The following is a 12806-nucleotide window of genomic DNA, read 5'->3' as shown; positions in this document are numbered from 1 at the left end:
GAAGACTGATATTTATACCTTTCACATGCATTTTAGAAAGTTTAAAAAAGTGGGAAATGCTGAAGAACAGTGGTCATGCTGCCTTGTCAGGCATTGCAGGGCGCTGACTGCCCACCGGGCTGCCAGCCTCGCTCTGAAAGAGCTGCTTACATTGGCCAGTCTTGAGGTAAAGATACACACATGGAGAAGAATTTTCCTAACCCCTCTAAACATCCCTCAAATGAAAACTTTCGCAGTAATGTCCTCAATTCTGAGGCTCACTGACAAAGCGAGGTTTTAAAGCAGACTGCTTGTTCATTTTCAGGAGACAGCTAAAAGCTGAGTGTGGTGTTCATTTGTAGGGGGGACTGTGGAACGACATGCTGAGCTTCTTGAGTCTCTCCTTTTTAGAACCATTTTTTTTTAACTTTTTACTTTGAATTTATATACTCACCAGAAATTGTAAAAATCGTATATGGAGTTTTACAAACCCTTCCCCCAGCTTTCCCCAATAGCAATATCTTATAACTGTACCATAATATCAAAACCAGATCGTTGATCTTGGTACAATACTATTAAGTGGACTACAGACTTCATTTAGTTTTCACCAATTTTTATACGCACTCATTTGTGTGTGTTTACAATTCTTTGCAATTTAATCCTACGTATAGATTTGTGTAATCACCACCACAATCAAGATACAGAATTGTTTCATTACCAGAAAAGAACTCCCTCTGGTACCTTTTTACAGTCATACCCGCCTCCCCACACCCATCCCTGCCCTCTAGCAACCACTAATTTGTTTTCCAGCTCTATAGTTTTGCTATTTCAAGAATGTTATATAAATGGAACCATATAGCATATAACCAATTAAGATTGCCTTTTTTTAGTGCATAGAATGCCCTTGAAGTCCATCCAAGTTGTTGCATCCAGCAGTAGTTTGTTCCTTGTTATTGCTGAGTAGTATTCCATCGTATGGATGTACCAGAGTTCATGGGCGCAGTCACCCACTGAAGAACATTTAGGTACGCATGAAGAAAAGCCACGTATGCATAAGTTTTCACTGGTGTAAATGCACAAGACTGCAATTGCTGGGTGGGATGGTAAGCACATGTTTAAGTATATGCGAAACTGCCAAACTATTTTCCAGGGTGTCTGTAACCATTTTACACTCCCAGCAGCAATGTTTACGGGGTTGTTTACGTCCCAAGAGATTTTCACCTACGTTTCCTTCTAGAAGTGTTAATGATTTTTAGCTTTTATATTTAGGTTGCTAATCCATTTATTTAATCTTTGGTTGCTTTAAATAGAAGGTCTTGACTCAGAACTTGTGTTCAGTCCCAGATACTAATCAGAACTTCATACTTCTCCCAGCCAAGCCGGTTACAGGGAGTCTGCCTTCCTTTGGAGAAGGAAATATTATAAATTACTTACTTCTCTCCTCATCTGCTCTTCTCTTCCAGCTTATTTACTATGGTTTTAGGTGCCCTCCAGGCTCTGGGCAAGAGGAGACAGGAAGGCAAAGGGGGCTAAGAAAGTTCTAGTACTATCTTAACCTTCCATAATGCTGTCTGAGCCTGGCCAGTGTTCAAAGCTGACCACTCCGTCATGGGGTACTTGGGGGAATTCTTCACAGGTGTCTTGTCTTTGAGTCGCCCTTGCCTATGGTTTCCTGGAGGTTAGCAGGTACTTGTCTATCTTAGGTGTTGCCTAAAACTCCTTTCAGAACTTTGAGGAGGGAATTCTTGTCCTTCTGGTCTCTTCACCCTTCCAGTCCTCTGGTCCGCAGGAAACATCCATACATCCTTTGCCCTGACAGACCTCTAGGAGTGCAGGCTAATCCAAAAGCATCAGCCCTCTTGGGTTCTGCCACCAACGGCTAGTCATTTCTCATCATCTAGATGTCCCAGATGGAATCAAACGCCACCCTGTATGTGTCGACTACCCTTGTGGGAGGCAGGGCGATGAGCCTCACAGCTTTCTCCAAAAATTCTCTCTTGCAAAATCCTTTCCCTTCTCCTTACTCTGACCCCTTTTTATAGTCTTGTTCTGAGAGGATCAAGGTCATAGAACTGGTTCCAAAACATTTCCTTTGTAAAGTCCTACAGTTTGTCTGGTATTTGACTTCAGCGTACAGATCTGCTTTATGTCTGTGTCTCAATTGAAACCTCAATTCTGATATCTCATCACATGTATATGATACTTTTATTCAAAGTGCAACATGGCCCTGTCCATACCTGGCTCTCAGCATTGTCTCCTGCCACTCCAGTGAAACGTCTGTCATTTACTTGCCATACTGTTAAGTATTTCTGTGCTTCTGATCTTGCCGCCCTCTCTATCCCAAATACCATTTCCTGTCCCTACACCCTGTCCTTTGTCATAACTCAGAACATGTTCTAATTCATACTCATGCCAACAGCACCCAAATCATGAATCCTACGCCTTTGGACTTCTTTGCCTTGTTCTTCCCATATATCATCCTAAACTAGGCACCTACCCCAGGTACCCACCAATGGCCAAACTTATGGGACTGTTATAGGACTACTACTTTCTACTGTATTTATCTTTTCATATTTCTGCTTAGTGCAGCAGCCTGGAAACTCCTCAAGAGTACAAACATCCTTTGTGCCCTCTTCCCCCAGCACAGTGCCTGTCTTATTAAGGAACTTAATGTTTGTTGGCCTGAAACCGAAGAGTCCAAACAAATTGTAGATAATAGAAGAAGAAGAATCTTTTTCAATGTGGTATACTTGGAGAGATGACAGTTCCTCAGAAATGACTGGATTTCAGGTTGTTAATTAATAAGTCTAGCTGTAGATTATGGTTTCTCTTACCAGTGTTTACTGCTGTGGGCCAATTAAGGATCCCTTGGTTTTATGAACTAAAATCCAATCCAATTGTATCATGATAGCATTTTAAAATTCATTAGAATGCTTCTATTAAAAAAGAAAAGTTGTTTGTGTATATTTTTTCCTTCTGTCTTCATATTCTTCCAGCAAACAATATTTTGAAGACTAACTGTCTTGATCTCAGCCAAATGAATACTTTACATAAGATGAATTCATCACTGTTAAAAAGCCCCATGTCGGCAATGATAGCCCCATTTGTACGGTGCTGTAGTCTGTGAGATGTTTGTGCGATCATAGGTGATTACATTTGATTCTCCATAACTGTATGAGGTATAGGAAGAGAAATCATTATCCACATTTTACAAATGAGGTAACTAAGTTTCAGAAAGAATGAACTATTTGTTCCACATCACATGTAGCTAGCGAGTGATTTGAAGTGACATAAATATATAGAGCTTTTGGCTCCTAGTTGAGTGCCTTTTCCATTATACTCTCTGTTGCACGTGTCCATAGGAATCCTAACTTGCTGAGGAAATGATTGAGAGAGAAGGAAAAATGAAAGGTAAAAATCACACATACACGCATACACACAAACATACTCAAAAGAATAGCTTTTAATAAAAGTAAAGTAGCACGCAGTGATAACAAATGTGTCAGTTTGTGGTCATAATATTTCCACAATTTGTTGAAATAAAAAGCTAGCTCCCTGGGGTGCCTGTGTGGCTCAGTCAGTTAAACGTCTGACTCTTAGGTTTCGGCTCACAGTTCATGAGTTCAAGCCCCATGCCAGGCTTGACATTGACAGCACAGAGCCTGCTTGGGATTCTCTCTCCCTCTCTCTCTGCCCCTCCACAGCTTGTTTTCTCTCTCTCTCTGAAAAAGTAAATAAACATTAAAAAAAAAAAATCCAGCTCCTTTATACTCCTTTCATCTCCGCCCCACCCATTTATTTTTGAGAGAGACAGAGTGCGAGCGGGAGAGGGACAGAGAGACAGGGAGACACAGAATCCAAAGCAGGCTCCAGGCTCCCAGCTGTCAGCACAGAGCCCGATGCAGGGCTGGAACCCACGAGCCGTGAGATCATGACCTGAGCCAAAAAGTTGGATGCTCAACCGATTGAACTACCCAGGCGTACTAATACAGCTGGCTTTCTTATGATCTTGGAATTGAAGAATCCTTTGTAAGCATAAACTGGGAGGACTAATTATAAATATGACAGGAAGAGTACGAATTTACTTAACATACAAAGTGCCACTTGTGTATTCAGAGAAAAAGTTTAGGAACACGAAATAGCAGTTTGTAACTCACAGAAAAGAGGATTGAGATTGCCAGTAAACATTAAAGTGTCTCAATCTCGTAATTAAAGAAGTGCGTGCAAGGGCAGTGATGAAGTGCCATTCCTCACCAGTTATCCTGGCAAAAGTTTTCGAAGTTCAGCCCTATCCCATTTTGGTGATAGGGTAGAGAAACACGCACCTCTGGTAGGAGTTTACGTTGATGCCATGTTTTCTGTAGCATAATTTACCAGCATCAAAATTTTAAATGTGTGTGTTCTCTGATCTAGCAGTTTCACATCTGGAAATTTAAGCCATAAGTACATGCACATGTGCATAAAGATATGTCTACTAAGATACTTTTTGAAACTGGGTGGTAGAGAAAAAGAAAGAAAAGAAGAAAAAACTTACCTGATCATCAGGGACTACTGATCTACCATAGGCCCATGTAAGGGAATTTCGTATGGTTAGTAACAAGAGGCAAATTATATCTATGTGTTCCAATATGGCCAGAAGTCCAAAATACACTCTTAAGGAAAAAAAAGTATGGTAGAATCCCATTTGTGTGTGTGCGTGTATGTGTGTATACACATATATGTGTGTATGTGTAATGTACATGTATACATTTGGTTGTCTTTGTATAAAAATTTTTAGAAGGGGTCACAAAAATTATTAATATTTTATTATAGTTTATTATTATTGTCAATTGTTAGTATTTTCTACAGGAGATTGAGGAAGGTACCTATATTTATATTCTTCACCCTCTATCCTTCTGAGCTTTTGGAATTTATTACCATTTATTTCTTCATTGTTTAAGGGGAAGAAAATGATTAATCAGAAAAAAAAAAAAAAAAAAACAAACCTTCAACCTCATGTCTCCCTCTGGCTATTTCCTGTTGCCGCCTCTCCACCATTAGACTTCACGAGTTAGTCTCCACTCTCTCACGTCCCATTCATTATCACGGCAATCTCATTTTTGTCCTCGTGGCTGAAATCACTCTTACCGAAGTCTCAATTATCTCTCAGTCCATATATCCAGTGGCTACTATTAATATTTTAACACACCGATCTGCAGTAATGGACAGTCCACCCTTCTTGGGAGCTCTCTTCCCTGGGCTTTTATGGTGCTTGACTCTTCCGGTTTTCCTTCAGTCTTTTAAATTCTTCAGTCTCTTTTGTCAGTTTTATACATTTAGGTGTTCACATACCTTGAGTTATTTTCTCAGGACCTTTTCTTGCTCTGCATGTTGTCTTGCAGTAGTCACAGTGTGTCAGTCCAGTCAGGCTGCCAGAACAGAACACCGTAGACTAGGCAGCTTCTAAGAAACAAATTTATTTCTCACAGTTCTGGAGGCTGGGAAGTTCGAGATCAATCCTCCGGCAGGTTCAGTGTCCGGTGAGGACCTGCTTTCTGATTCAAAAGTCCCAACTTTTCACCGCATCCTCATGTGGGGGAATGGGCTGTGGATCTGTCCTGGGTCTATTTCATAAGGTTATAAATCCATTCATGAGGGCTCCACCTTCATTATGTAATCACCTCCCAAAGGTCACACCTCCAAACACTATCACCCTAGAGTTTATCATTTCAACATAAATGTGGGGGGAGATCGCAACATTCAGTCTGTAGCAAACATCTAGTCTCGTAGAAACCTGAAGCTTGTAGAAAACACCCGGTGCTCAACACGACAAGTGCCCTCCTTAATATCCATCACCTGTTTAACAACCCCCCCCCCCAACTCACCCATTTCCCCTCTGGTAACCATCATTTCTCTATAGTTAAGAATCTGTTTTAGGGTTTGCCTCTCTCTTTTTCCCCATGTTCATCTGTTTCTTAAATTCCACATGAGTGAAATGATACAGTATTTGTCTTTCTCTGACTGACTTATTTTGCTTAGCATAATACACTCTAGCTCCATCTATGTTATTGCAAATGACAAGATTTCATTCTTCTTATGGCTGAGTAATATTCCATTGTATATATATACCGCATGCTCTTTATCTACTCATCAATCGATGGATATTTGGACTCTTCCCATAATTTGGCTATTGTTGATAATGCTGCTATAAACATTGGGGTGCATATATCCCTTCAAATCAGTATTTTTGTATCCTTTGGATAAATACCTAGTAGTGCCATTGCCGGATTGGAGGGTAGTTCTATTTTTAACTTTTTGGGGAATCTCTATTCTCTTTTCCAGAGTGGCTGCACCAGTTTGCATTCCCACCAACCGTGTAAGAGGGTTCCCCTTTCTCTGGATCATTTCTTGGGGTTTTAAAAATTCGATATAGTTGTGCTTATATTTAATTTAATTAGCACTAGTAGATCTTATTCCATTTGCAATTTAAGGACAAAAAAAAAGTAACAGGTATATTACCATACGGCACAATTTTTGTTAAAGAGATTGTTCCTAGTGTTTGTCATATTAGACGCCGGTTGAGTTTCCTGCCCTCCTAAACATGTTTTAATATTTATAATCTTGTCTTCCTTTGGTTCCTTCTTTCATTGCATGTATACATGTCTATGTACCAAAATAGGTTGAATGTCATTTTTGTCTATGATCATAAACTTCCTTACCACGAGTTGGTTAATTTAAATGACAGCTCAGGCTGACAAATATCCTATTTTACCATTAGCAATTGGGCTCATTAGATCATCCTGTTTAGAGGCTGAGAGCAGGGAGAGGAAAGACCAGCAATATATGTTACGTGTCCATAAATAGCTTTTTGCATGAGTGGTTGTGTGGTATACTTTGTAAAGCTAACATAAAAATCAGGGAGTAATTGAAGCAGTAAGGACTGGCTTTAATTGCAGCGGATAAACCAGTACAGCTGGTGCCGTCAGGGTTCTCAGGAAGGACAATTTTTTGAGCCCACAAGTAGAAATTCTGGCGAGTGAGTTCTAATGTCTTTGTTGTTGCTGTTGTTGTTTAATCCAGGGAAGGAAACCTTTAAAATTATAGTACAGGAAAAGGTCTGCTCTTTCCAAAGATCTACCAGGTTGAAAAACAGTAAAATGCAGGGAACAAGTAAAGCAATGTTTTTCCCAAAGTGAGATCTGAGCTGCAATTTTAAAAAGCTTATTGGACCCTATGCACATTTGTTGGTAGAGTCCTGGGATACTGAATTTTGTTCTCAAACAGGGTAAAGTGCCTTGGGAGTACATACTGGTGAATGCAAGCGTGTATGGCCGCACCCACCCTATGGCTGAGCTATTTCTTCAAGAATTCAGCGAAGCAGTCTGGAATCATAACTGCCAAGCCCAGCAGAAATTCACCTGCACTGGAGTGCAGGATTTTGTGTGGCAATAAGCATTTTTAATTAAAAGTTTCCGGGATGATTTGGAACTGAATCTGTAAACACGTGGCAGATTTGAGCTAGCACATCCAAGCACCAATAGCACTTCGGGGGAAATACAGCTTTTAAAAGAATTTGAATGGTGAAGCTGAGAAAAATCCAGCTGTGTTTTACTTAACATCGCACTAATCAGAGTTCTTTGACTCCATTTTTTTCCCATCCGTGTATCCAGTGGTGTGGGTATTGGCTCCCGGTCCCCCAACCCTTCACTTTTGTCTTTTAAAGGCTGATTTTAGGTAGGGCTGTGGGTTACAGCACTGGAATGCTCAGTCGCTGTGGTGAGAAATGGAAAGCTTGTCTTACCTTGTAGTTTATCTCTTAAATAGGTCAGAAGCAGCAGGTAATCTTCATCAGCAAAGCAATTAGATTTTTAACCCTTACCTATTACGTTGCTAGAGGCCTTGGAATTTACATGGAAATCAAGGTGGTCTGCTGGCCTTAAAATAAAATGTAAAGAATATGGTATTCCTTAATTGGAAGTAAAATTGCTTCTGGAAAGCGGTTTCCCAATTAAGCCAGGAAACAATTATATTGGCACCCTGAATTATTCTTGCATAATGTTTGGGATGGTGGGGGTTGGAGTTAGAGGTGCAGGTGCTGAGAAGAGAACCCTGTCTAGGAGTCAAGGGATTCACAAGGTCCACTTTCAAGGCTAGGTTCCTTGGTGAAGGTCATTGGCAGACTGGACTGGAAAAAACTGTTTTAAACTCATATTATTCTCTCAATAAATCCACATTCTACTTAACATTAGAAAAGTAAACTGTAGTGCCATACAGACAGAGCTGATAAAACTCTCTAGTAAGCAGATCTAAGCAAAATCAATTCACATGAAGGTACGGGAGGAGGTAAACATGATTTAGAGGGGACTTGAGTTCCTAATGCTGTTACACAGAAATATTTGCCCAGATAATACCTCTCCCCAACCTCAAGCCATTCCCAGGCTGCTTGACCTTCCTGTTTACTGTAATCCTGCTTCCCTGGGAATTCTCTCTTCTCAGAGATACTTTTTCCCAATACAGGAAGGGCTTGTTTATTTATTGAGTAGTAATGTAGAGCATGCTAGTGACTTTGGTGTTCACTTCATGGGTGTGTGGGTGTGCACACACGTACATACATGCATAACAATAGGGGATTCTGAACTAAGTATTAATGATGAAATTTCAATAAGTAGGAGGAGTTTTGAATTCTAATTCCAGACGTCTTGGTTGTAATATCTGTTGATGGCTGCATTTGGAAGTTAAACCTGGGTTTCGAAATGAAATCCGTTTAGCATTGGAAATACAGTGAATAGGAATTTCATCCAATTTTCTCTTTTAAAAAAAACGGTGTAATCCAGATAAGTTAATATAAGATAATACCTAGGAACATTAAACTAGGGTGAACACTGCAAAGGAAATAGAACAGAGGTGCGAGGAAGGTTGTGCTTGCAAGGCGGGATGTAGCAAATGCCTTCTGCTGAGGGCAGGGAATCACAGAGAAGCAAGCTAAAGCTGAGATTCGCCCCTGAGTTAAGAGATTCTCCTCCGCCCCCACAGTTGCCTATGGTTTTTTTCCTACAGCTTTTGACTTTGAGAAACTGTTAATGGAAATGAGCAGGGACGTTGCTGTTCCTTCCTTTCTGTCTTAAGATGGTCACATTCGCAGAGCGAGCTCCTGAGTCCTTCAAACCACAGCCTCTCCCTGCTGCCTCCCAGCCCTACTCTCCGGATAGGTGGAGCACCATGGCAACAGGCCCAGCCTGGAGCCCAGAACCTTGTTTGTGTTACCTGAGGGGCCGGATGCAGCCTGAGCAAGAGAAGAAGGAATATTACCTATCCTGCTGCCTGTTCGGGAAGATGACTTCTTGTTCCCTTGTTTGTGTTTCTGTTCTACTTCTGTCGGAGCCTTGAAAGCCTTGACACTTGGAAAGCGTTTATCCAGAGATGTTATCAGTAACAGAAGGCAGCAGGGAACCTCTCTCCTGTTGGTTCTTGTCTTCTAAACGAAGACATAGTTCAGAAAGTGACTTGCTACACCGTGACACGTAGCCCCGCTATGATTTGGGGTTGCACTGCCAGGTGGCTGTACAATTGCTTCATGTAGGTAGGCGTTTATTTTGTTTAAAATAAAATTAGTTTATGTTTTAGAATATTTTCCTTGAGAGCTTTCAAAATAAAAGCGAGCCTTTTGTCATACCGCCTTCTATTTAAAATATACCTTAATCTCTCCTATCGGGAGGCTCATTCCCAGAGCATGAGAGACTGTTCCCTTCCAAACAACTTCTCCTGGGAAAAATGGGCTGGGATTACTGTTTTATACGTGTTTTTAAAAAACGTTACAGTATCCTGTTAATCGGCTCCCTATGAAATGTACTGGGAATGGTTATACGGTAACTCTATTAAAATAAATTTTTTAGCCTTTAGTTATTTATAGTTGATGGCTGTGTTTGTAGTATATAAGTTATTGTTTTATCCAATAGAACAAAAGGAAATAAATGTTACCTTGTTATATTTTTATGTACAAAACAGTAAGTGGCATTTGTCCCTTTTGTACGTGTTTTGTGTACGTTTTATCAATGGGAAATATAAATATTGACTTTTTGACCTTAGAAAGGCTGCTGAGTATCAGAGCACATGTTTTTCTTTATAAACATTAAATGGCAGTTGTTATTTTTTTTATGTGTGTGGACCTAAGAGTGGACTCAAATTCTTACTGCTTAGGATGATTCTTACTATATGGAGTTTGATTAAACAGTGTTAGAATAATGTTAACATAGCCATTTCAAGGAAATAAATAAAGCTCCTTATTTACTGTTTTACAAAAACAAATGTCTTTACACGGGCATTTCTTTTTGACTGGGTTACTTCTGCTTAAATGTATGTATTTAGTTCTGGGTGTTTTAGTCAATAAATTCTGTAATTATTGAGTAAAACTGCTTGGCTTTCCAGTTCTGGATCCAAGAATATTTCGCTTTTATTGCTTGACTTCATTAATTCTTCCAAAGAGAAGGCAGCAAGGGACTAGCTCCTGTCATGGCCAGAATCATTCACAGCATTCGTCTTTAAACAACCAAGAAACAGAATCAGCCAGGATGCCTGAATGGTGTTGACAAAGATTCGTTCTTCTATATGAGTGTTTGAACATTTCTTTTGAGGGTGGGAGGTTTCTTCAAGGCATTTTATTCTTTATTCCTGTTTATACAGTAAAGCATGGATATGACCAAATGCTTGCCAGAAAAGAATTCCGTATTGAGATGGAAATCAGATCTTTTGAAAGGCAGGGTCTTGTGCTGAAAAGTTTGGCTTTGACTGTGTATGAGTGTGTTTATTCTGCCAAAGCAGCAAGAAACAGAATGAGGATTCAGCCACTACTGTTTTGTCAAGGATAGAAGAGGTTCAAGCTATAGCCTGGAAAAAAAAAAAAAAAAGAAGAAGAAAGAAAGAAAAGAAATGAAACATGTCTTTTGATAATACTTTTGCATGAAAAAAGAATACATAAGCCAGTTGAGTAGTATGTATTTCTCCAAGGTAGGCATGAGAATAAAAACAACGTGGGTAGTGGAGCTTCTTGAACTCCCTCGATAATGGTATAAAATTACAGTATGTTTTTGTGCTTTATTGAAAAACAAGCGTGTATGTGTGTGCACACCCAAATGTATATGTGGCTGATATGTGCCATGCGAATATGGTTACTATTATTGTGGATTCACTGTCCATTTGCTGCTTATTTATTTTTCCCTTAAGCATTTATGCATTCGTTTTCAGCCTCCCATGCATTCATCTTTCATTTTCCTGTTGGCCATGTAGTACGCTATCTAAAATATCTTTTTCTACTTTTAGGGCTCGTGGTCTGCCTAAACTAAAAGAGTCACGTTCCCATGAGTCCTTGCTGAGCCCTTGCAGTGCAGTAGAGTGTCTGGATCTTGGCAGAGGAGAGCCCGTGTCAGTGAAACCACTCCATAGTAGCATCCTTGGACAAGATTTCTGCTTTGAGGTAAAAAGCATAGAAAGAAGGAAGAGTGATTAAACACCAAACGGATTTTCTCTCCAGTAATTTTGTGATTTCATTACTATGGTATTGATGATTTGATCATCATTAAGTGACTCTCAGTTGCTGAAAATTACCTACTTATAGGAAAAAGGTTGGGAATCTATTAATCTAATTACATTGGTCATTAAAGTTATTAATTATGGCTTCTCATTCCTTTTGGCCTAGTCTGCCCTCAAAATAAATGTGATCTTAGTATATTCTTGGCAGAGGTCACAAGCCTAACAATAACTAAGCTAGTATTTTAATTTTTCAGTCTTTGATAAAGATATCACCCAGCATGTTATCTTTCTCCTAAAAATTTAAGCCCCCAACTTGAGTGATTCTTTGAGGAGATTGACCAAGACCATAATTTTCTGACCATAATATGGTTGGTTTGAGATCTGAGACTATGTCTTATTTATTTCTATAATCCCCTGCATATAGCCCAGTCCCTGGCACATTGCAGGTGCCTAAATTCTTGAATGGATAAATTAATTGCCCTTCACCAGCAAATTATGACTATCACTTTTTATAAGGTAATTTGTCCCTCCCAAACTAAATGTAAACTCCCTCCTAAACTAAACTATTGGCCATTTGCAATTTAAAATTTAAAACTCTGTGTGTGTGTGTGTGTGTGTGTGTGTGTGTGTGCGTGTGTGTGTATAATTGTTAGGGTTATGATTTGATTAATTAACATGGACTTACTAAGTAACTAGTGATGAATCTTATGATAGATGGCGTGGAAGTTGAAAGGTGTTTGATTCCTGTTCTTTTGGACCTGCCCTAGCCCAACGAAATATAATGCAAGCCAAATATGTAATCCAAAATTTTATTAAACCCAAATATCATCGTTTTAACATGTCACTAATATAAAATTATCAATAAGCTTTTTTACATTTTTTTTTTAAAGTTAAGTCTTCAAAAGCTGATGTGTATTTTACATTTACAGTACATCTCATTTTGGACTAGCTACATTTCAGGTGCTCACTAGCTACCATATTGAACAGTACACATAATCTGATCTGATTTCACTGGGTTATAACCTTAGGTTGAGTTAATATGTGAGCACACTTCAACAATTTGAACAGGTCATTTATTGGTGTTCTTTTTTACAGAAGTCAATTGAATTTTTTTGTATTTGTGGAACTCAGTTCAACAGGCTGTACACCAGGCCCAGTGTGAGGTGCTAAGGTATATTGATAGCATAGTTCATTTTTAAAGGAAAATGATAACAGTGGTCAGTAAGAAATGGGTTCCAAAGACAGTAATTCAACAGTGCTAACTCTTTTTACTTTCACTTAGTACCTGTTTTGTAATATCATAGTGAAGGCAGTCCTGAGAG

At 39.4% G+C, this 12806-nt stretch overlaps 1 protein-coding gene across 14 annotated transcripts in view; it reads left to right on the top strand.

Annotated features, from left to right (window-relative positions):
• Positions 1-12806, top strand: part of RASAL2 (RAS protein activator like 2) — a 353917-nt gene that overhangs the window by 298931 nt on the left and 42180 nt on the right. For all 14 annotated transcript variants that reach the window (XM_027074299.2, XM_053209013.1, XM_053209015.1 and 11 more), the window contains one exon: positions 11275-11428. In XM_027074299.2, the coding sequence (XP_026930100.1) occupies positions 11275-11428 (154 nt within the window). The remainder of the gene's footprint in view (positions 1-11274; positions 11429-12806) is intronic.

This window comes from Acinonyx jubatus, chromosome E4, assembly GCF_027475565.1.
Source record: "Acinonyx jubatus isolate Ajub_Pintada_27869175 chromosome E4, VMU_Ajub_asm_v1.0, whole genome shotgun sequence".
Classification (NCBI taxonomy): domain Eukaryota; kingdom Metazoa; phylum Chordata; class Mammalia; order Carnivora; family Felidae; genus Acinonyx; species Acinonyx jubatus.
The sequence above is the reverse complement of the archived record's forward strand: the minus strand, read 5'-3'. Positions and strand labels throughout refer to the sequence as shown.